General features: G+C 39.0%; 2 protein-coding genes across 6 annotated transcripts in view; one reads left to right on the forward strand and one right to left on the reverse strand.

Moving 5' to 3' along the window:
* Positions 1-78: 78 nt before the first annotated feature.
* On the reverse strand, positions 79-4849 carry slc38a11 (solute carrier family 38 member 11). The gene is made up of 12 exons (XM_030758706.1): positions 4759-4849; positions 4541-4661; positions 3708-3782; positions 3468-3602; positions 3243-3308; positions 3030-3136; positions 2870-2949; positions 2632-2702; positions 1601-1762; positions 1383-1495; positions 966-1097; positions 79-880 (listed from the first exon to the last, which is right to left on the reverse strand). The coding sequence occupies exons 1-12, from the start codon at positions 4768-4770 to the stop codon at positions 641-643; spliced, it is 1314 nt and encodes a 437-aa protein (XP_030614566.1). The 5' UTR covers positions 4771-4849; the 3' UTR covers positions 79-640.
* A 6883-nt stretch (positions 4850-11732) lies between these two features.
* Positions 11733-24402, forward strand: part of scn1laa (sodium channel, voltage-gated, type I-like, alpha) — a 30151-nt gene continuing 17481 nt past the window's right edge. For 3 of the 5 annotated variants that reach the window (XM_030758905.1, XM_030758906.1, XM_030758908.1), the window contains exons 1-10: positions 11742-12005; positions 13247-13380; positions 13538-13618; positions 13715-13843; positions 14068-14159; positions 15582-15770; positions 19473-19539; positions 20438-20579; positions 22616-22822; positions 23488-23757. In XM_030758905.1, coding sequence (XP_030614765.1) covers positions 11742-12005; positions 13247-13380; positions 13538-13618; positions 13715-13843; positions 14068-14159; positions 15582-15770; positions 19473-19539; positions 20438-20579; positions 22616-22822; positions 23488-23757 — 1575 coding nt within the window. Of the gene's footprint in view, positions 12006-13246; positions 13381-13528; positions 13619-13714; positions 13844-14067; positions 14160-15581; positions 15771-19472; positions 19540-20437; positions 20580-22615; positions 22823-23487; positions 23758-24402 lie in introns of all 5 variants that reach the window. The other 2 variants (XM_030758909.1, XM_030758907.1) reach the window with 2 other exon arrangements.

The following is a 24402-nucleotide window of genomic DNA, read 5'->3' on the forward strand; positions in this document are numbered from 1 at the left end:
GAAGCCAACAATTCCCCTTATTTATATATATGCATATATTTATGTATGAATATATATGTCGGCTATATATATGCTACATGCACCAGGAAAACTCTTTTAAAAAAACAAAAAAAAAATCTTAAGCATTGAATATAAATATATCTAAAAAAATATATATATATGGCTACAAGTATGTGGACACCTCAATATCACACCCATCAGTGTGTATTCCCAAATTATGGGGATTACAGCTCCACAGCCTCCAGTCTTCTGGACAGTCTGTCCACATCATCTTGGACTCTGGCAAAAGACATTTGCTCCCCCCTCAAGAGCAATAGTGGACCATCTAGGTTGTGGTCGCCATTAAAATTCTCCCCTAAAAGCAATGATGTTTTTTAAGGTCATTCACTGCAAATTAAAATAATATCAACAAGGATTATAAAATCTGGCATGCTCTAAAATGCTGTTTAGGGAGGGTCCGACTCCTTCCTCACTACTCTCTGAAATATGAGGAGCAATACCCTAATAGCCAACCATGACAAAAAGCCCCAGATCTAATAAACATATAAGAGAATGGAGGAAAGAGTGTCCATATACATGTATTTTTGTTTAACATAAAAAAAGTTTTTTAAAACACTTAAATATTTGATAAATGTTCCTTTCATACAGGTGGTACAGTGCTAGAGACATTGGCATCTGCACAGTAGAACATCTCCACTCCATGTGAACAGCCTTGAGGGTAGATGCCAGTCATGATCAAACCGGTGATCATGACAAATAAGCCGAGTATGATCAACATGATGGGTATCAATTTTTCACCCTGGAACCAGCGGCCAGGGGACAGCTTGAGGAAGCATGCAGATGGGATGATGAAGATCAGGGGTGTGGCACTCAGAGCACCCTGAAAGGCAGATGAAACCAGTAAAATAAAGAAAACACTGAATTTATATACCTAAATGAACACTTGTGTTTTACTACATACTTACATTCAGTTCCAAAACAACTCCTAGACAGTCATAGGCCAAAGATATTGATGTGCAGACCGCAACTATGAGCACAGTTATGGCCACATGTTCCATTTTTGAAAGATCCCGACTGCAAATAACATTAGATACCACCTTAAAAAAATAAATGAGAATAAGAAAATTTATGTATTTTATGCAACTGGTAAAAGATAAAATAATAACATTCAGCCCCACCAAGAAAGGTACTTCTAACTAGCTGTTGAAGTATTTCATAGACATTGCTGTAGTCTTTCTGATTGAGCAGCCTTGAAGGAGCTTAAAGGGTGTAAACTGGCAAGCTTAAAACCCTTAGAATATTATTTCCCCACATATGTAAACATTTAGCAGTTAATTTTTTTTTTTTTTTTTTAGACTAGTCTGTCAAAACGCATTACTTACTTCTCGTGTCACAAAACACTCCAGTGGAAATGTGGTTATTATACTGACGGCAAAGCAGAAGCGACCAAATGTTGCCAGGTTATCATTTCTGCAGTAGTTCTCGAATATGTCTCCTAAAAAGCATACATTTGGATATAATTAAAAAAAAAAATTTCTGCAACCTTTCAATTGCACAGGTGCCCACTATACATTCTGTACTATATTGTACTATATGGTACCTTGTGTGTAGCCAGTGAAAGTTGTATAGCCAGCGACGGCAAATCCAGCACTGATTATTAGTGCTGAGCCTACAGAGATGTGGGTGACTTGAGACCATTTAGCAAGCGTGGGCTGCTCCAGTGAGCCATAGATAAGAAAGCTGTTGTGGTGGCATATAAAGGCTGAGGACAAAAGCAGAGTAGAATATTAAAGTTGAGCCGACAGTTAAAAAAAGCGCACTGAAGAGAAGATTGAGGTGTTTCATACCTGTGGTGTTAATGTTAAACTGAGCATATCATTTATGTTTTTGCACTGCAGTTTTCCTAGAACATGCACACTATCATTTAGATGTCCTAGCTTTGCAGTACAGGAGCACTACCCATCGGAGGGGGCTGAATAGGATGAAGCTTTCTGATAACAGCATTTTTTTTTTTCTTTTGAGGCAGAGCAATACTTAGTGTGCCAAAATAATAGGCTTGATCTTCTTACAGTAAAGCTGTGTTGCAGGTCTTGTGCTTAATAGGCTATACTGGATGTTGAAACTCTGAGCTTTGGCACATGGATGCTGATGAATGAGCAGTAATATCTGAATGAATACATTTTTGGTCACTTTTGAGTAGAAAAAGAGACAGAAACACACGAGGATCATATTAATGTTATTGCCATGCAACCGTCTGATGACCAACAATTTTACAAATAAATAAAATGCTGTAAGAAGACACACAGCAACAAAGCCATCATGTTTCAGGCCTCCTAATTACTGCTTAGTCCAGTGTTCACAGATGCTAGCTAATACAGTCTCCACCACTGCCTGAAAAAAGTCTCAACCACCCAATATTTTATTTATATTACCAGTTAATTTGTCTTTTAGCATTTTGATGTGAAGCAAGTGTGATATAGTTCCTCTATCAGAGTTTGTTTCCCGAAAACAACAGCCTGATGTCATTCAAATATGGTTGGTATTCATCAATATTTTCTTTTTTTTAGCATACTGCTCAAAGTATTCTAAACATCTCCATCATCAACTCAAGCTTCATGCACACAAACTCACCAAAAGACATCACACCCACAGCCTGAATTGCATTCCACTTTGCAAATACCCATGCATCATCTGTGGGGAGGCTAGAGGGTACATTCATATTCAGTCATCAAAAGAACACAGACATACATGACTTTGTTCCTTAAAGTGATTAATAAGTGATTTTAAAAAGAACCCCATGTTTAACGCACAAGTGCAATTAAGCTAAAAATCAGTGTGGATTAGCAAACTACAGAATAGTCATCCATACATTTGGGGTCCAAAGGTAGCTGCTCTGATGATTGCAATGATGAGGATGATGACTGTCAGCACCATTGACAGGAAGGACACCTGGTAACACACGTGTATATTTTACAAGCTGCTTTAAAATCACCATATTGTGCTGAATACTGCGAAACAACCAGCCTTACCTTCCCAAGTCTCTCTATGTTTCGATAAAGCGAGAGGGGCAGCGTGAAAACAACGGTTGATAGCATGATGACAAAGTGACGCTCTGCGAGTATGTGATCTGGGCCAACTGTAAACACAATAAATGCCAACACAAAGGATACAGACATTGTTCATTTATTGCAGGTTCATGTTTTGTTACTTAGGAGCAGAGACGTGATCAACTTTCATCATACCTCCGGGTATTCTCTGAAACACTTTGGTCAGCGTGTCGCCCGTTGTGATGTTATAGCTGATCATCGCTGAAGGAGAAAAGCGAGGTGAAGATTCATTTTATTGTTCTAATTCATGTCTATTAAACCAAAAGTCAACAGATGAACAGTAACAGGAAGATTGTGGTAAATTAATGCTTTTCATAGAGAGAGAACATGCTAATAGGCATGATTTAATATTGAACTTACCAATGAAAGGATAAAGAAACTGCAGTCCAGTTAAAATCAGAAATCCAGGGAAACCAAATGTGCTTTGTACAAGTGACTGATAGCTGTTTGTCCCTGACAGGATTCCTCCTTTTATAAGTAGGATAATTGAGTAATCTGCCATCAAAGACAAGCATATTTATGTTGATTATATTGATTTCTTTTGTTTTGAATGAAATTTCCTTTTTTTTCCTAAAAAATTTGCATTTTTAGTACACCTACCTGTGATGAATCCAACAACTATCAAAAGAAGAAGGCCGAAGGGAAGCCCTGCCTGGTTTAATGCATATGGTAAACCTGTTTAAATACATAAATAAACAGGAAAAAGTACTGCTGCAACTGAAAATATCTCACATGTGGGCTGGAGCCTATCCCAGCTGTCAAAGGGCAGGGTACACCCTGGACAGGTCGCCAGCCTGTCACAGGGCTAACACAGAGAACCACTCACATTCACACCTATGGGCAATTTAGAATCACCAATTAAAATAACCCCACTAACTGCATGTTTATGGACTGTGGGAGGAAACCGGAGAACCTGGAGAAAACCCACACAAACACCACACAGAAAGGTTGCAACCCAGGTGGATTCAAACCCAGGACCATCTTGCTGTGAGGCAACAGTGCTAACTGCCATGCGGCTGTGATGCTGAGATGATCCCGTTTAAAAAATAATTTATTAGCTGAAATAGGTTTTCTTTTTTTTAGCCATTTGCATCCATATAAAACACATGTACAACCAGCACTGATTCCTAACAAAATACTGTCAGTCTATTTATTATTTTCAATGGTATAAGCATAACAAAGAGTTACTTTTATAAGAGATGACAACAGGAGGTTGTCATGTGATAGAGCTGTGGGGCTTGAGCAGTATGAAGGCTTCTCCTTGTTGCACTGAAATGAGCAAACCTAAATGATCATTTAACAAAATCTTTACAGAAATAAGAGTTTGAAGTCTATTACAGGCTATCATCCAAGCAATTGATTTCACATAATTTAGTTAAGTTTGGATTAAGGCAGTGTGATAAAAGCTATTGACATCTGAAGTCAGTATTTACCTATTATTCCAGATCCTATAATGGAATTGATAAAATTAAAAGAGGCAGATATCATTGAACTTCTCGACTTTCTGACATCCTTTTGTGGAGGAATTAATGTGATCCCTTCTTCAGTATTTAGCTGAAATACATTTCAAGAAGAAGTAGAAGAGAAACGCAGTTATTAAGAAAGGCTTCAGACTGTTATTTAAATCCTACAAGCATCACTTTAGACATACCTGCTGAGCCATTTTTGAGCACCTGTTGGTCTGATTCGATTCCTCTTTGTCCCTTCAGCCTGTTCACTGTTTAACTCTCACATGTTTGCGAAATGCCTTCGGTTCCACTAACCCGACTGAAGCCAAAAAAACAACCCTCAACAGCGCCATGCGTTGGTCGTTGGAAAAAGCACTTAAAAAATGTACTTAATTGGTCAGTGAGCCAAACCGGTAATAACTAAATTCTTTTAAAAACGACAGAGAGAGGGGGGGGGGGGGGGAGAAAGAAGGAAAAGACAAGTAGATTGTACTTTGATACTTGGTTTGAACACATGCAGAGAAACTGGGAATTAAAGGATTTCTTAAAGGATTAAATGCTGTTTTAAAGCTCGCGTTGTTACAGTAGGAACAAAAGCAACAAGAGGACTGTGACAAAGGAAGAGGAGCTATACTACAGTATGTGTTTGCTCCTTAATTATTCATTAATGTCTTACTGACTCACCTGCTTGACTGTTCAAACTGAACACTTACATTTATTTTTCCTTTGTTTTATGTAGGCCTACTTTTTAGCCACAATTCAAAGCCATTCCAAACATCCCATACTGGAACTGTCCGTGTCCACCAGAGGGCATCAGACCGACTGACTCTTGAAACTCCTGACTCACACTCATCCACTCAACTTTATAGAATATTCTCCATAAGAAAAACGGGGCTGCAGGTGTAGTCTCTCATAGTGCTGCTTAGTTATGCAGCACTATGAATTGCTTTTGTTGTTGTTTTGTTTTCTCAATGATTGCAACCATTTCAGACAGGACCAACTCCCTGCCACTACTGACCTCTCGCTTCTTACGACCACAATCAGATTCATTATTGTGGTTTAAGCTTTTAGTTTCTGGAGGGCGTCAGAGTACCAGATCTAGTATTTCTGCCTTTACTTGGTCCTCAGGAAGATCCCGGGAACAGCTTCAGTACAGTACTCCCACCCGCACGGAGGGGCGGACACAGTCTCTCTCTCTCTCTCTCTCTCTCTCACTCTCTCTCACTCTCTGGGTTTTCCTACCGGAATCGTGGAAATGACCAGGTCTGCGCCACGAGAAGCGTCAAATATCATAATCGGATTGACAGGCTTATTTTAAAAGATTTATATACACTAAAGTTTTGTTCATCCAAGTCGTTGTTTTCCCGAGAAGTCTCCACCTGTCGAGGATGGGAAACTAATGGTGAGTTGAAATCACGATGACTTTTTGTCCTAAATGTTGTTGTTGTTGTTTTTTTAATTGTTTGTTTTGCCCCAAAGTAGGCCTAACTGTAAGAAATTGTTTGAAAAGTTCTTTTATTTCTGTAATTGACATATGGAAGATGGAGGCTGTGATTAAGGAGATCTATTTATCTGTCCGTCTGTCCAGGTCCTTTCATCTAAATGTAATGTGCAAGATGAGATTATGCGAGATTTTTCAACTGTAGGAGTATGACGTAGTCTTTGTAGCTGCATACACATTATTGATATCAGCCTTGATGATAGTAACAGCGCTGGAAGGCCTGTATAGAAAAAAAAACGTGATTGATCCCTCATAGTTCATTTGGGCAACGACTAGTGTGAAGATTGTGATTTACAATATATTACAAAAGTTAATGGGCATGGCAGCAATTATTAACCCACACTCCATATTAGATGACTTCCTCCTTGCCTCACTGTCAACATCATTATTAGATTTTTGTCAATTAGAGATGAGAGTGTCATGTTTGGTTAAATCCGCATTGTATTGCCGTCTGACAGGTTGTTCATAAACGTATTTATTTCAGAGATTGTTAACAGTTATTCTGCCAACGCCCTGAATATGCCAGGCTGAATCTTGGATCTGTGTTGGTCCCTTTGGAGGCCCCAGAGACTTAAATGTTCTCAATTTGCATTTAGGTATGTTTAAGTTGAAGGAACATATTGGAATGCAGTGAACTCATATGAATCACTAACCCTATTTCAGTCATTTTTCTTATAGTTCTCCATCTCACCTCCAAGTGTGCAGCATAGTAGGCGAGGATTGACCAAAACTGAGCACTTAGTCATGTTGAAGAATAGACTGTGATCTTTATTTTTAATGTACACTCCCTAAAAGACAAGACTTAAGATAAAAAGTAAAACTTTATTTGAGCACATCATATTTTTTTGAAATCTCAGTTTTCATATGGCCTTATGTGCAATGAGTGAGCCACTGCTGTTGTCCCTCATGTCTGTACTGTTCTTTGTGACTTTTAAGTAACTGATGAGAAATTAAATCTTTTGTATAAAACTTTGTTCTTTCTGTGGTTAAAATGACAGTTTGTACAGTGTGAACCCTCATCCTCAAAACCACTACCCAGCTGCACAGATTTTTGCCTTGTAAAATAAATTTCGAAGCATGTAAGCAATTTAAAAATTGAGACACACTGAATCCACTAAAACGAGATTCTGCACTTTATAGCTCTTTATTGACCACTGTGTGTTTATTTTGTCAGACTTGAATTCCCCAAACAAATTTTGGAGTGGCAGCTTTTGCAGGTCTGTCAAAACAATATTGTAGTCATCTGCATTGTAGTGGTTCCACTTTTGAATGGTTAGTTTCCTTTCAAGTGTTAGAAGCAATTAGGACGCAGTCTATCATAGACCACCTCTTACTTCATCTAAGTACCTAGAAGCACTTTGAGGTCATACAAATTAAGTTTTGGAGTCAGTAATGTATATTAAATATTAAAACTGAGCTTCCTTTTGACACTGTGAGTGTTTAAAATACTAGGTCAGTCATCAATTGAAGCTCATCGTCAGGAGTCAGTCTAATGTTTGGCGAGTAACCGATTCCAAACTAATTTGTTGACATTCTATTTTGTTGCGGGAACAGATTTCTCTATCTTAGGTCAGTATGCACAAGTTCATAATGCAGACTGTTGCTGATAAACTGAAGTGGGCCCACAGAAGCTTTGAAGTGGTGGTGGCTCATATCTCAAGCTGTGTATAATGAGCTGGGAACAGACTGACAGAATGATGCATACCTCTTTAAAGGTTACACTGCCGGCTGATCTACAGGAAATCAAGGTTTATTTTATATTTGCAGATATCAGGAAGTTTTTTTTTAATTGTTTCAAAATCATACCCTGACAGAGGTATTTTACCTCATGCAACAGAAAATGTTTGATTCTATACAAATTATACAACATATTATATTAAAGAAAAGTTGTGCGTCGTAATAAATGGCTTTTTTACCTTAAACCCTTATTTTCGTGTCCCTCATACAGCCCAGAACATTAACAAAATTAAACAAAAAAAACCCAAACATTTCTGTAGTTTACCTGTAGATTAGATCTGTAGATTACCAAAACCTGTAAAAGCCAGAAAAAAGATTGTTTAATTTGCAGTAAGGCAGCAACAAAATGAAATTTCCTGAAATTGATTTTAGAAATTTAGACCATTAATCATTATGTTGTGCTAAATGTAATTAAAAAATATGTAAATCTGCTACTGAATGATTCACCGTTATCTTGTGAAGAAAAATTTCTCAGTACTGTAGTTTATGGGTTCTCAAAGGCTTAATAGCTGAGCAGTTATTTAAAGAGCCAGCATATGGTAGGGCCACACAGGTAAAATAAACAAAAAAATCTTTTCTTTTGTGTTTATACTTTCTAAGTTTAGGGGATTGTGTATGGTTTATGTAGATAAATACATTTTTTCTCCTGGTTTATACACTCACTGGCCACTCTATTAGGTACACCTCACTACTACCTCACTTCAGAACTGCCTTCATTTTTCATGGTATGGATACAACAAAGTGCTGGATACATTTCTCAGAGATTTTAATCCATATTGGCATGATAGTGTCACACAGTTGTTGTAGATTTGTCGGGTCCATGAGGCAACTCTCCTGTTCCACCACATCCCAAAGGTGCTTTATTGGATTGAGATCTGGTGACTGTGGAGACCATTTGAGTACAGTGAACTCGTCATGTTCAAAAAACTAGTTTGAGATAATGTGACATAGTAAATTATCCTGCTGAAAGCAGCCATCAGAACATGGGTACACTGTGATTACAGAGGGATGGACACGGTCAGCAACAATGGTCAGTTGGCCCAAAGTTAAGAAATGCCATTGCACCACCAGAAGCAGGCTGAACCTTTGATACAAGGCAGGATGAATCCATAATTTTGTGTTGTTTATGCCAAAATCAAATAAGTGTAGTTATTTAAGCAATTGTGAGGTGGTTGTTAGATTTCTCAGCATCACCTGTATTTGTCAGTATTAAGAAGGTTTAGCCTACTGTGATTGCCAGAAGAGAAGAGAAGTGCACCTTTGGTCTTGTTCTGTGCCATAATATGCACACTTCTGAGCACAGCCTTGATGAGATCACCACATGAAATTTTACCAAGAGTCGTCACTGGTATGATGGCCTCACTTTGAGAACTCTGGTCTATATTTTTTTATGCTGAAGCCAGCTTCTTTAGCTGTTCTCTGACAAGCATAGATACATATTCTTCTGTGCTTCTGGCCTTTGTGGATTTAACCAACTGAATTCAACAAGTCATAAGCAGATGTTACCTGAGCCATTTTGGCTGATTTCCCACCCCTTGATAGTATAAAACTGATATAAAGGTGGACTTCAGTGAGTGAATCTAATTAGCATCATCACCTTGAATTTCATTTGATGCTTGCTACGCTTGATGTAACCTAATACTGGTCATGAACACCACAGCCACTCTGCACCTGTCCATCATAGTTCACTACTGCAAACTTCACCACAGTGCCACAAACTAACCAGTGTCTAGTATTTTCATTCAACCTCTGAATAACAAAATATTAGTTTTATATATAACTAATATTTTGTTATTCAGAGGTACAGTTATATATATAGTAACTTCAGCAACACATTATGTAAAGATCCAGCGTTTGTTATAAAAAAAAAAACTAAAATGAATGAGGGCATTACATTTAAACTTTAAATTTCCAGTTTACCAAATGTCACTGAGCAGCTTTTTTTCCTCTCCTGTCCTGCCTTTCTTACATCTTTCTCCATCTCTAGTGAAGATGCTGCACATTTTCTTAAAAAAAGAAGAAGAAAAAAAAAAGCTCCTTTTATAAGGGGTCAGCCCACATATTTGATTTGGCAATTTTTACACCAGATACCCTTCCTAATGCAGTCCCTAAGGGATTTGCGTCTTCTTCCAGAACTGAACCAGAAATCTTTCACTTGTTTCACAAACGTGTAAACCACTACTCCACTGAGCCACTGTCTTGCTTTCTTTCCTCTCCCTGGGAAATGAAGCAGCTGTATCTTTAGCACACAGTCACATTGTGAGACACGCGACACAAAAACAGTTTGGCTGTTTGCTGATATTTGCTGAGCTGTTTGAAAATTACATTTTAAATTTCCCACTACTCAAAAAATAACATTACTCCCTTTATGCTCGCTCATCTTCTGTAGCGCTAGCTAGATGCTTAAGTACCATGACCATAACCTATTGGGATCTGCACCCAAAGCACCATTCCAGATCATGCCAGCCTACTTTAACCCATGAGTATACTGCTATAAATGATGCACTAGTATGTGGTTTTTGCCTTTTTTTTTCTCTTCATGTGCAATAAGCATCAGTGATGGATACACCAATAGGGTTGATTTTTGTGTTATTGTTTCCTCCCATTTAGCTTCAAATCAGTTTGATGTTTGAAAGCGCGCAGTGAAGGGAAATAAAACCACCCTCAAATGTTCTAAACCTAAAGTAACAAGTCTGTTTTGAAAATGTAAGGAGTAGAAAGCAGAAATATTTGTGTTAAAAGGTAGGGAGTAAAAGTAAAAAAATCCATCCATCCATTTATTTTCTTCCGCTTATCCTTTTCAGGATCATGGGGTGGGGGGTGGGGGTTGGGCTGCCACAGGGCTAACACAGAGAGACAGATTACCATTTGTACTCACATTCACACCAATGGACAATTTACAGGAGTACCCAGAGGAAACCCACGCAGACGCGTGGAGAACATGAAGACTCCACACAGAAAGGCCCCGTCCAGATGGTGGATTCAAATCCAGGACCTTCTTGCTGTGAGGCAACAGCACTAACCCCCGTGCCAAAAGTAAAAAGTTGCCAGACAAATAAATACTCAAGTACAGATACCTGAACATTCTACTTAAGTACAGTAATGAAGTATTTGTACTTCATTACTTCCCATCTCTGCTCATGGAGAAACAGAGTACATTCAAACTCAAAGCTTTTTTCTCCTAGATGGCTCTCGCTTCATTGTTGTAATTACATCACACATGCAAAACTCAGTGATGAGGACAGCTGATTGACCACTGAGTTTGTGATTGATTTCTTGCATGTGTTTGCTCACTGCACAACATGTGGAAGTTTTCTTTGAAGCAGTTGCATTTGGATCATGCTGAAGCTCACTGTGGCAGGGAACCCACAGAAATACTGCTCAGTCTGGGGCATTCATATTTAATAGTGCATAGGTCTTTCTAACACATCATACCAGTCAGGCCTATTAGTAGGATGGATCTTTTCCTCTCACTGCTCTGTCTCAGTGAGGGAGAAACAGACTCTTTCCATTTTGAGGGATGGTAGAGGGGTGAAAGAATCTCACCTGGAATTGATCATTGTCATGTAAAATCTTAATTTTATCTGCAGATGAGCAGGTAATTAGATCTAATTTTACCACAGCTGAAAGGAATTTATGTGTATGACAGCTATCTCTAGGCTTATTATAGCCTCCCTTTTCCTCCAACCAAAGAGCAGAAACAATCCCACCTTCCTCTCTTCTCCATTAAAAAGTTTGTTAGTAAAAATCTGTTGTCAGAATTGCAAATGATGAGTGAGAGACAAGTCATGACACAACAAATTTTCATTTGCATTTCTTAGCCAAATGCTGTTGGCTGTGAGGACAATATAACTCTTAAACAGCTCTCTATATCATATCTTTTCTGAACCCACAGGCCTTTCTCTTGTTGGAGGCTAGCTGTTCACTTTGACGGTGCAGCATGAAAAGATGGCACAGCTACTTGTACCACCAGGTCCAGACAGCTTCCGCCCCTTTAGTCGTGAGTCCCTTAAAGCCATCGAAAAACAGATTGCTGAAGAGAATGCCAAGAAGCCCAAGGGAGAGAAGAAAAAACGCAAAAATGAAATTAAGCTCAGACCCAACCGTGACCTGGAGGCAGGCAAATCCCTGCCTCTTCTGTATGGGGACATTCCTGAAGGCTTGGTGTCGAGACCACTGGAGGACCTGGATCCCTACTACAGTAATCAGAAGGTGGGTATGTTTAAATTTAAACTTGAAAACTGAAAAAAAAAATTGCTAGCCCCCCCAATGAAATCTTCTATTTGTCAAAATCTTCCCAAGTGCTTTTTTTGACAGAGCAAGGGATTTTCAACATAATCTAAACATACAAGTTTTCTGTAGAAAGCATAACTTGTTTCTATTTTATTGCATTTTAGAATAAAACAAAAATCACCAGAGTCAATATTATTAGCCCCGTGAAAAACTGACCATTTTTTGCAGCACAAACCACTGCTATGCAATGATGTGTTTTAATATCAGATGGCCGTGCGCCCTGCACTACAGCCCCAAAACTTCAGCAAGGGTTTAAGCTGTCACTCGAGAAAGCATCATGCATCAAATAAAAGAAATTTCTCAAGTTTAGACTTGAGAAAAAGAATTGTTGATGCTCACAAAGCAGGAGATGGATATACAAAGTTATCACAGCATTTCTAAGTGTCAAGAACTGGGGTTCAAAATACCATCAACAAATTCAAAGAGAGCCACACAGTACAGAACAAGCCTGGCAGAGGTACGAAACAAAATCTTTCAAAGACTCTAGAAAGAAAACTAGTAAGAGATGTTTTTAAAGTCTCCAGAGTAACTGCCAAGACACTAGTGAATGACTTAGTCAAGTCAGGAATTGTAGTCTCAAATAAGAAATTTACTAGATCCCTCCTCAGGAATGGACTGTGACACCTTCAAACCAGACTGACACAAGCTAAAGACAACCTGAAGAAAGATTATGCATAATGGAAGTGTGTCCTTTGGTCAGATGAGATGAAACTAGAGTCCTAACAGCACTTGGGAAATACTTCTATCCTCATCTGTATATGTTAGTTAAATGTATTGGAAAGTACTGTGTAAAAGTCTCTAATCACCCTTAATTTCTTTATGTTTTGCTCTAATAATTCTCCAGGCTTTCGGAAGGTCATTCAAAGCTTTTCTTTGGACACTTGCTCCTTTTGCATTTATGTTCAGCCCAGTACTTGTACCTGACCATTTTTAGAAGAATATTTTTTGTTTGTTTGTTATGCTACTTAACATTGATCTATGCATCATTTAAGCATAAAGATGTTTCAATAAAGCTCTTTACATTCAAGTTTATTTTAAGAAACAAGGGGTGGCTCAACACTTTTGCACAGTACTGTATGATGTTACATATTTTTGTAAACTATAATGAGATGTTGCACAACAGCCAAAGAGTCTTGTATTAATGTCTTTTTCTTTCCCAGACCTTCATAGTATTAAACAAAGGAAAGTTAATTTTTCGCTTTAATGCCAATCCTGCCTTATACCTCCTGAGCACCTTCAACCCCTTAAGAAGGATATCAATTCAGATTCTGGTACACTCATATCCTTTTATTAAGTTAATAATCTGGTATGCATGAATAATGTGTATGTTGAGATGTTTACTGACATAAGCTCAGGGTTACTTGTTCATGTTGCTTCTTTATTCATACAAAAAAACTACTTCCACAATAAAAACCAGTTACTTCCTTGACAACTGCCTGTAAATTGTTCAGCATGGTGATCATGTGCACTATCCTCGCCAACTGTGTGTTTATGACATGGAGCCAACCACCTGAGTATGCAAAGAGTGTGGAGTAAGTGTTCTACAAAGTTCACGTACTTTATAGCAAACATGACATACACACAGTGCAGATACTGTGAAGAGTAACAGAAATGTATTTTTCTAATAGGTACGTATTTACAGGGATCTACACCTTTGAATCCCTCGTTAAAATTTTAGCTCGGGGGTTCTGTATAGGAAAGTTCACATTTCTAAGAGATCCTTGGAATTGGCTGGATTTCTCGGTCATTGTCCTGGCGTAAGTACACAGTTTTCACCATAATTTTTTGTACTTTTTTAAACATTTGGACTTTACTGTCCCAACAAAAAACTTCATAAGGTTTTCATAAACAGAGACATTACTTGTTAGTGTTATTTTTTGGTTATTGATTGTAGCCTCATTATTGGTGGTGTGCATATCTCTATGGTACAGCCATTGTTACCTCGGTAAATATTAAAAAATAATTGTAATTTTTCCTGCAGGTATGTAACAGAGTTTGTACCCCTAGGCAATCTTTCAGTCCTTCGGACATTCAGAGTGCTAAGAGCTTTGAAAGCAATTTCTGTTATTCCAGGTAAGTAGTTACCATTTTTGTTTTGTTCTTTTGGTGTCTAGATATTTACCTCTCATGCTTCACTGTGGTCCTTTCAGTGAGCTATATGAGAAGAGTTAATTTTGTTTTTGTTTCACATGTTTCTGTTGAGCAACATGTGAAAACATGTACTGTTTTTTTATCACTTGGATTTCTGAATAGTTTATAGTATAACTGAGTCTCTATCCTCACTTCATATGGTTAAAGAAGTTATACTGTCCCATAACGCTTGGTCTCATGATTGATGAAAGCACATCTTCTCTTTTGCCATCTTCTGGCTGACAGCAACAGTATGGCTTATGAGACTAAGGATGCATGTCATCTTATGGCTGTTCTATAGATGGCAATGACACAAAAAGATAAAGAGTAAATGGACTAGTTCTTATATAGCACTTTTCTACTCAGTCTGAGCACTCAAAGCGCTTATACAACACATTCTACATTTACCCATGCATACTTCCATGATTAATTAAGCTAAGTGCTTTTAATTAGCTAACATTCACACACATTCACACTCTGGCAGTTGCATCGGAGAGCAACTTGGGGTTAAGTATCTTGCCCAAGGATATATTGGCATGTAGCCCGGAGTAACCTGGAGGAAATTGAACCGCTAACCTTCCGATCAGTGGGTGACCTGCTCTACCTACTGAGCTACAGCCACCATGGAGTTACAGTAAGAACAGAGTGAATCTGTTCTTACTGTAACTCCATTTATGCTCAAAGTAAATATGTTCCAAATATACACTGTATTGCCAGAAGTATTCACTCACCCCTCCACATCATTGAATTCAGGTGTTCCAGTTACTTCCATGGCAACAGGTGTGGAAAACCAAGCACCTAGGCATGCAGACTGCTTCTACAAACATTTGTGAAAGAATGGGTCCTTCTCAGTAAATTCCAGCATGGTACCGTGATAGGATGCCACCTGTACAACAAGTCCAGTCGTGAAATGTCCTTGTTACTAAATATTCCGCAGTCAACTGTTAGTGGTACTGTATTATAACAAAGTGGAAGCAATTGGTAATGACAGCAACTCAGCCATGAAGTGGTAGGCCACATAAAATGACAGAGCAGTGTCAGCAGATGCTGAGGCGCATCATGCGCAGAGGTCGCCAACTTTCTGCAAAGTCAATTGCAACAGACCTCCAAACTTTATATGGTCTTCAGATAGTGTAACTACAAAGCATACCGCTCTGAAATTACCAAAAGATCAGCCAGATGGATGATGTTGGCACCAGGTTTGGACAAGGAAAAAGAATGTACTGAATAAAAAGACCATTGATGACAATCAGTGGAGTACTCCTAAAGACAAAGCTCACTGGCATCATTTTGTATTGTTTGCTTATACCTGCTAATAATATTAACTGTCTCTAAACTGACTGCAAGTGATTTTGTGTTTGACAGGCCTGAAGACCATTGTTGGTGCGTTGTTCCAGTCAGTGAAGAAGCTTGCTGATGTGATGATTCTCACCGTTTTCTGCTTGAGTGTCTTTGCCCTAATAGGGTTACAACTGTTTAAGGGCAACCTGAAATTTAAGTGCATACGAGAAGATTTTAATGAGACAGGTTTGCCTGTGGACTTTGAAAATGAGAGTGAGTATTTAATTTTCCTCTGTATTGCTTTGAGTTGTCTACAAGTCATCTTGCTAGAAAAAAAAAAAGAAAGACATTTTATGTGAGGGATAAATGAAAAGTTTTTATTTTGGAATTACAATACTAGCCAAAAGTTTGGACGCACTCACCCATTCATATGAATGGATAAATGTGTCCAAACCTTTGACTGCTACTGTAAAAAAAAAAAACATCCCAGCTCACCCTGCAGGCAGTCTTTTTGTCCTCCGAGCTTGGGTCCTCAAACAGAGGCCTGGGAGTTTGAGGGTCCTGCGCAGTATCTTAGCTGTTCCTAGGACTTCACTCTTCTTGACAGAGATCTCAGGCCCCATTTCCACCAACCAGGTGCTGGTGCCAGTGCCAGTGCCGGTATTTGAACCATTCAGCGGTTTTTCCACCGCGAACGCACTTGGTGCTTGGCCGAAAAACGGGTTCAACTCAGGCCCCGCAAGCTAGCTGGTCTCAAACCAAGAACACGTGATGCAAGCAGCAGAAGGGCATGACTCTGCCATCTCAACATAAAGTTTTCTACCGTTATTTCACTGCAAGGTGTGTATTATACGAGAAAAGCAATGCGATTTTCACGGCTGGGAATTAGGGTGGGCCCTAAGGCTGAACTTGCTGCTTTGGATCCATTCATATCACAGATAAAAGGACGCAAAGTCTGTACTTGTCATCTTGCTCGTATTCGCTGTCTGTGTTTAACTTGTGCCGCACGCAGATGCTGCAGTAGTTTTGTTTGGACCATAAAATATGTTTACAGCACATCTGCGTGTTCTCCCATGTTTGTACCCTTCGGCTTCCATGTCTAGATGTGGACCTGCCCACACTCATATGTAAAGAATCAGTTCACAAAGTGCGGTGGAAACGCAGGCCCGTTCTTAAGCGTTTCGCAGGTTCATTGAAACCGACACTAGCACTGCCATGAGCACTGGCACTTGTGTGTTAGACCCCAGCTTCTATCGATCTTGTGCTCAGAGCTTGTTCCTGTGCTGCCATGATTAGTGCCTCTGTGCTGTCTGTCAGTCAAGCTTTGTCCAGCCATTGGTAGGATTTTTCTTTATCAGCCACTTCTTCTATTGGCTGGTCGTACATGCCCTGCAGAGGCCTGTCCTTCCATGATGGTTTCTGTTCTTGCTCCTCTTCTTTCTTGGGTTTCTGCTGGCTGAAGTACTCACTAAGCACATGATTCTTTGTGACCATCATCCTGATGTATTCATGGATCTTTGTTGTTTCATCTAGGATAGTGGTTCTGACACCCACTAGTCTTCGGCGTCCTTCCTTCCCCTTAGCGTACAGTCTCAGGGTGCTGGATTTGGGGTAAAACCCTCTATGCATGGTAAGGAGCTTTCTTGTCTTGACATCAGTGGCTTCTATTTCCTCCTTTGGTCAGCTTATTATCCCAGCAGGGTATCTGACAACTGGCAGGGTGTAGGTTTTGATTGCCCAGATCTTGTTCTTCCCATTCAGCTGACTCTTCAGGACTTGCCTTACTCTCTGAAGGTACTTGGCAGTTGCAGCTTTCCTAGCAGCCTCTTCATGGTTCCCATTTACCTGTGGGATTCCAAGGTACTTGTAGCTGTCTTCGATGTCTCCAAAGTTGTCTTCTGGTAGTGCAAACCCCTCAGTTCTGACTACCTTCCCTCTCTTTATTACCATCCGACTGCACTTCTCCAGTCCGAATGACATTCCAATGTCACTGCTGTAGATCCTAGTGGTGTGGATCAGTGAATCGACATCTCATTCACTCCTGGCATACAGCTTGCTGTCATCCATGTACAGGAAGTGGCTAATGGTTGCTCCATTTCGTAGTTGGTATCCATAGCCAGTCTTGTTGATGATCAGGCCTATGCAGAACAGCAGGAGGGACAGAGCATCTCCTTGGTAAATCCTGCACTTGATGGTGACTTGTACAGTTGGCTTGAAGTTGGCCTCTAATGTTGTTCTCCACATTCCCATTGAGTTCTTGATGAAGGGTCTTAGGGTCCTTTTGATCTTGTATAGTTCTAGGCATTCTAGGATCCATGTGTGTGGCATCGAGTCACAGGCTTTCTTGTAATCAATCCAGGGGGTGCCCAGGTTGGTCAGGCTAGTCTTATAGTCTCAAGTGACTGCTCTATCTACCAGTAGCTGGTGTTTTGCTCCCCTGGTATCTCTGTCAATTCCTTTCTGGGCCCCGCCCATCTATTGTGCTACGTGCCTACTCATCTTAGCTGCTATGAAGCTTGACAGGAGTTTCCATGTACTGAGGCAGGATCAGGACTGTCCGGCCTTCAGTCAGTCATTCTGGGTGTGTTTTACCCTTCAGCAGCTGGTTCATTTGTGCTTCCAGGTGCTCATGCAGTGCAGTTAGCTTCTTTAGCCAGTAGGTGTGAATCATGTCAGGGTCTGGTGCTGCCCAGCTCTTCATATGTGAAACCCTTTCTTGGATGTCTGCCACTGTGATGGTTACTGGATCCTGTTCAGGGAGGTTACTGTGGTCTGGTCTTAGATCCATTAGCCACTGCACATTGGTGTTGTGTGATTCATCCTTCTCCCATATGCTTTTGCAGTATTGCCCCATCTCCAGCCTTGGTGGGGTTGCTGTTCTCACATTTTTCCCTTGCCACTGAGAGTACACTTTGGATGGTTCAATGGTTTATTCTCCTGGCTTCTATCTTTCTGGCATACCTATTTAGGCAGTTAGCCAAGCCTGTGAGTCTTTGCTTGGCAGTCTCTAAGACAGCCTGTTGTACTTCTTAGGCACCCCTTTCTTCATCACACCTTTCTGCAACTCTGATAGCTGGCTAACTTCCCTCTGTGCTGCCTTGATCTTAGTGCCTAGTCATCTTTTCTACTTCAACCATCAATGAAACCAATCAGTTGATCTATACGACAGCAGGAATGATCCTAGAGATGCTTGGCTATAAGATGAACATCCACAAGAAGCAGTAACCTCCATGGAAAAGACTACTAGAGGCTAAGATTAAGGCAGCATAGAGGGAACTTTCAGTACTTCACGTAGTCTTGGTAATCACCTTTGAGGGGTCCTGGTTTTCATCTTAGCCATGATCTTATCTTTCAGGTCAGCTGCTCTGGTATTCAGCATACTAGTTGTTATTATTGGGGCATGGTACCCAATCTTGGGTTGTGGGGATGATGATATCTCCCCCCTGACCTGTCGTCCTGGCTCCCCTTTGCCTTAGCATTTACCTCGTCAATCTCTAGTCTAGCATTTGCTTTTTGCGAATGTTGGAACACTGAGCTACAAGTTGTTTGGATGTTGGGTGTTGAAGTATCCATAAGTCCCACATCCTCTTCATGTAACCCCTTTCACTGGGATTACATGTGTAGTAGCATTCCAGCAGTTCCCAATTTTCATTTCGTGTCCATTTATGCCATATCCTTCTATTTCCAGTAGCCCACTTATCATCAGTATGCCCTGGTTCCTCAACACCTGACACAGACCTGTGTTAGCTTCTTAAAATGTGTTTCAGTCTTCTCTGACCCAACAAAAACTTTACAATAATAGAATCACAGATAGTTGAGATAATCAACTGAAGCACTCTTGTATATTGTAGAGCTGTAACTCATTTCTACCTCTGATGTTTTACATCAGTGTTTGTTTTGCTCCTCTAACAAATTACTGCTGTCACAGTCTCCTCACAAATAACTTAACTGATGTTTTCCTTCTTTTCTCATTAGGTCTTTATTATTATCTTCCTGGGAACAAAAAACATCCACTGCTTTGTGGAAATGGCATTGGAGCGGGGTAAGAAAGTTACCTCTCCACTCGCTAGAGGACTGAACCCCAATTCCAAAAAAAAGTTGGGATGATGTGTAAAATGTAACTAAAAACAGAATGCAATGATTTCCTAATCTCATAAAACCATATTTTATCTACACTAGAATATAGAAAATATAACAAATGTTTAAATTGAGAAAATTTACCATTTTAAGAAAAATAAAGTTCATTTTGAATTTGATGACAGCAACACATCTCAAAAGAGTTGCGACAAGCCCATGTTTACCACTGTGTAGCTTCCCTTCTTCTTTTAACAACAGTCCATAAATGTCTGGCAATGTCTGAGACCAGTTGCTGGACTTTTGGGAGATATAGGAATCTAGCTGCTCAACAGTGCTGGGTCTTCTTTGTCATGTTTTCATTTCATGATGTGCCAAATGTTTTCAATTGGTGAAAGGGCACCTGGACTATTGTACTACAAAGCCATTCTGTTGGAACAGCTGCAATATACAGTTTAGCATCATCTTACTGCAATATGCAAGGCTTCTCTGAAACAGATGCCATCTGGATGGCAGTATACAATGCTGTAAATATTTTGCTAATATTTTTCATGATACAGTAAACATTTGATTTTTTTATGTTATATTGTGAACACAGTATGGGTTTATGAGAAATCATAGCAAATCTTTCCATTATGTTTTATTTATATTTTGCACAACATCCTATTTGTCTTATCATAAAATGGAAAATACAACAAAGAAGACCCAGGACTGTTCAAACAAGAATGGGACAACATTCCTCTTCCAAAAGTCCAGCAATTGGTCTTCTCAGTTCCCAGCGTTTTTGGAATTGGTGTTGTATTGTGCATTCATTCACAGAATTGTGCTGCCAGTTCCTTATAAGCTTAACAGATGGTTTCTTGCAGGCAGTGTCCAGAGGGGTACTCTTGCTACAAAATGGGAAAGAACCCAGATTATGGTTATACCAGTTTTGACTCATTTGGTTGGGCCTTTCTTGCTCTGTTCAGACTGATGACACAGGATTATTGGGAAAACCTTTACCAGCAGGTAAGCTAAACAGGGAAGCCAAAAGACCATAATAAATATAAATTAATGTGTACAGTTTCAGTAATAACCGTTGTGGTAGTGTTTCAGTGTGTGTAATGTTTGCATTAAGTTTTTTGAATGACAGTTTCCTGTTTAAAGATAGTGAAGGTGTAATATTTTACTCACTATAAATTAACGTGCTGGATATTAGAGCAGGATTGCTAATATTCAGATGACCAGTTTAAAAATAAATAAATAAATAAATTTAAATCCAACTGAGAAATTGACTCCCGAGCTTAAAGAGCCCCATAGCTGCTTGTGAGTGAACACTAGGAAAAATTTCTGTTAAATTTAATAATAAAATTACTATAATAAAATTATTGTGTTAACATTTGATTAACTTTGTTCCTTTTGATGATCAGTTATCCTATCAGAACATGTTTGTTTTTTAACAAAATGTTTAACCTCATGTATTTCAGATTGCTATATCACTCTTTCTCTGAGCACATAAAGAGACAGTGCTTGCTATGTTTATGGGAATATCATTCTTCTACCACAATATTAGTATTAAAGAGAATATTCAGAGCTTTCTGTTTAAGCAAACATCTAAATGCTGCGCAGGTGCATCTTGATCAAAGGAAAACAAGATGAGTCCCTCTGAGGCAAACAAAGGCAAACATCACTTGAATGGCTGGAAAAACCCATGTAGGTTTACAACAAATAGGCTACTGCTAAACATTTTACTAACAAGAAAAGCAAACACTGATACAATAAGGCTACTATGAGCAGATCTATTTAGCACTCTGTGCAGTTAGGTAGCAATAACTGGGACTATTAATAAGCTTTCTAACGATAGTATTTCTTCTTCATGATGTGGAACAGAGATGGTTTTATTATTTCATAAGTTTTGTTTTTTGATCATTTTCTTGTAGGTCTGTTACTCTTGGGCAACATAGTATTGGTCACAGACAAATGAATAGGGAGACAAATTTATAATATATTTGTCCATAAATTTAACTTGTACCTCAAGCAAAGCAGACAGTTCAAATAGTTTACAGAGAGTTTATTTCACATTTAGAGAAAGTATCAGCAGACTCAAATGCAAAATGCTGAACTCAAAGTTAAAGGTTTGTTTTTATAGAGCTTGAATATGGAAATGTGGAACTTAGAGGAGTTGAATGGAGAGGAGTGGCAGGTTAGGTTTGTAGGAAAACGTGTTCAGTAGCTGGTGAGCTATTAATCTTTGTTTCTGTTACTCTACATAATAGAAATGACATTCATGCAGTTTTGCTATTGAACCTATGATGTATCTCATGATAATGGCACTTAAAGTTTTGAACCAACCTTTTTTAAATCCCTGAAATGTCACTGCTGTCTCCTCTACTTATGAAATTATGGGAGTGCTCTGAGAAAAAAGGCAAGTTAAAAAGTGAAAAATTTAGATGCACCTCTATTTCGAGGGCCTCTAATTTGGAAAATATTCACTGTGAAAGGGTAAAAGTTTGCATGTTTCTATGCTGTAGCACACTGTAGCCATGACAGTCAAAGTTAGGCATGTAAGAAGATTGTGAAACACAAAATAAAAAGGTAGGGTAAAAGAAAAATTTTATAGAGAAGCCTAGCGTGTTATGATAGGTATAAGTGCTGTATTTTAAGTAAGTGTAAGTATACCAATATCTTATTTGTTGTTTATTTATGGTATTATCACCCCACCAGGCAGGTGCCCAGCTTTCAAGTTTATGAACGCAATAACTGAAAAAGATGTGATCTAGGATGTTCAAATGTTCAAATTGACGCCATAGCTGCATCTACTAAAAATCTTGGATGAGTTAGTTTTTACCATAATAATGCCAATCACAGAAAGTGACAGTATTCTCAGTGGTTTATATTTATTATAATTTTAACATTTCTTATTCATTTCTTATTTAACAAGACCTGGTATGTGTTCTAGAACTTGCGCTTCCAGGGGATTTGCACCACTTAAAGATTCTACTGCTAGGAGGCTGCAGGGTAGCACTGGTGGCTGACAGTATTTTGTATTTATTTTTTCTTTCCAGACTTTGCGAGCATCTGGGAAGCCCTACATGATTTTTTTTTTGCTGGTAATATTCCTTGGTTCCTTCTACTTGGTCAACCTGATCTTGGCTGTTGTAGCTATGGCCTATGAGGAGCAGAACCAGGCTGCTGCAAAGGAAGCTCAGGAGAAGGAGGAGGAGTTTCAGGCCATGCTTGAGCAGCTGAGACAACAACAAGAGGAAGCTCAGGTACATTGATTAACTCCTTGATTCTTCACAAGATATCATTTTAGATAAGTCAAGATGTGTCTTCTTTAAAGTACTAGAAATTCGATCAGGTTTACAAACAAAAATACTGTTCATAAAGAGAATACTTTGTAGACTTTGCATTCTTAGACTGCAAAAACCAGACAGTGGATGTCTCCAAAATAAGCGTACACTGGTTGTGTGGTCATTTTATGTATTATTTACATGTATAAATGGTTAGTGTAATTTATTACCTATATAATGATTTGATTTTTTTTTTTTTTTTAATTTAGGGCACTTTTTCTGACGATATTTTACCTGTATAACACACATTTCCATCCACACATTTTCATGACCACTTATTCAGCAGAGGTGATGGATTATCTAACACTGGCCTCTCTCCTGGGAAGGTACATACTGGACAGGTTGCAAGTCTATGACTGGGATAACACAGAGATGCATAAAACTATTCAAATGTACAACAAATTTTAAAAATCAACTAATAACCATTGGAGGCAACTGGTATACCTGGAGGAAACCCACATAGGCACAGGGAGAGCATACTTCACACAGAGAGGTCCTAACCAACCAGGAGATTCACACCAAGAATCAGGATTCCAACATTTATCAATCTGTATACCATCATTGTCTTATCTTCCCTCTTCTAGGCAGCAGTAGCTGCTGCTGAAGCAGAGGGTGGGGAGGCCAGTGATAAAGTTGGTGGCGCAGAAAGTTCCTCTGATGCCTCCAAGCTGAGCTCCAAAAGTGCAAAGGAGAGACGCAACAGGCGGAAAAAAAGAAAGGAGGAAGAAGGAAAAGGGCCTGAGGGGAAGCTTCCTAAATCTGAGTCACAGGACAGTATACAGAGGACTCGCAACCGCTTCTCTGTGGATGCAAACCTGCTCAACTATGACATGAAATGCTCGTCTGCACATCAGGTATTTTTCTATGAAAGTCATATGATCTTTTCAGTTCTAAAGCCTCTTTAAATTGTTTATTGTGGATTGTACTGTAAGTGTATTTCATTACTATTTATTACATTTATCGTAAATTACTCAACAATTACACAAGCCCAATACCATAAAGTTGGGACACTGTGTAAAATGTAAATAAAAACAGAATGGAATGAATCCCATGAACCCATATGTTATTCTCAATAGAACACAGAAAAGATAAAAAGGCTGGAAAAGTAAGTGGTACTAAAAAGAAACAGCTGTAGGAACATTTTTCAACTAATTATGTTAACTGGCAAGAGGTCAGTAACATGACTGGGTGTAAAAGGACAAGACTGCAACTGATATTGGATGCCGTGATCTTCAGGCCCTCAGGCAGCACTGCATTAAAAACTGGTAAATTCATGGCTGTTCCAGTGGTTTATTAAAAAACCTTAGAGGATTCAAAATGACAGCTTGCAATCACTACTCTTTAATTTGAATGACAGATATATATGTATTCAGAAAGCTCTTTGTAACAATTCTTAACACAAAGACTCACTGGCTTTTGTCAAGCTCTTGCAGGGTTCAAACAGACTGACAGGCAGGGGAAGCAAATGGATTGATAATGACATTTGAGATAACTGTTGA

This window comes from Archocentrus centrarchus, chromosome 21, assembly GCF_007364275.1.
Source record: "Archocentrus centrarchus isolate MPI-CPG fArcCen1 chromosome 21, fArcCen1, whole genome shotgun sequence".
NCBI classification, from domain to species: Eukaryota; Metazoa; Chordata; class Actinopteri; order Cichliformes; family Cichlidae; genus Archocentrus; species Archocentrus centrarchus.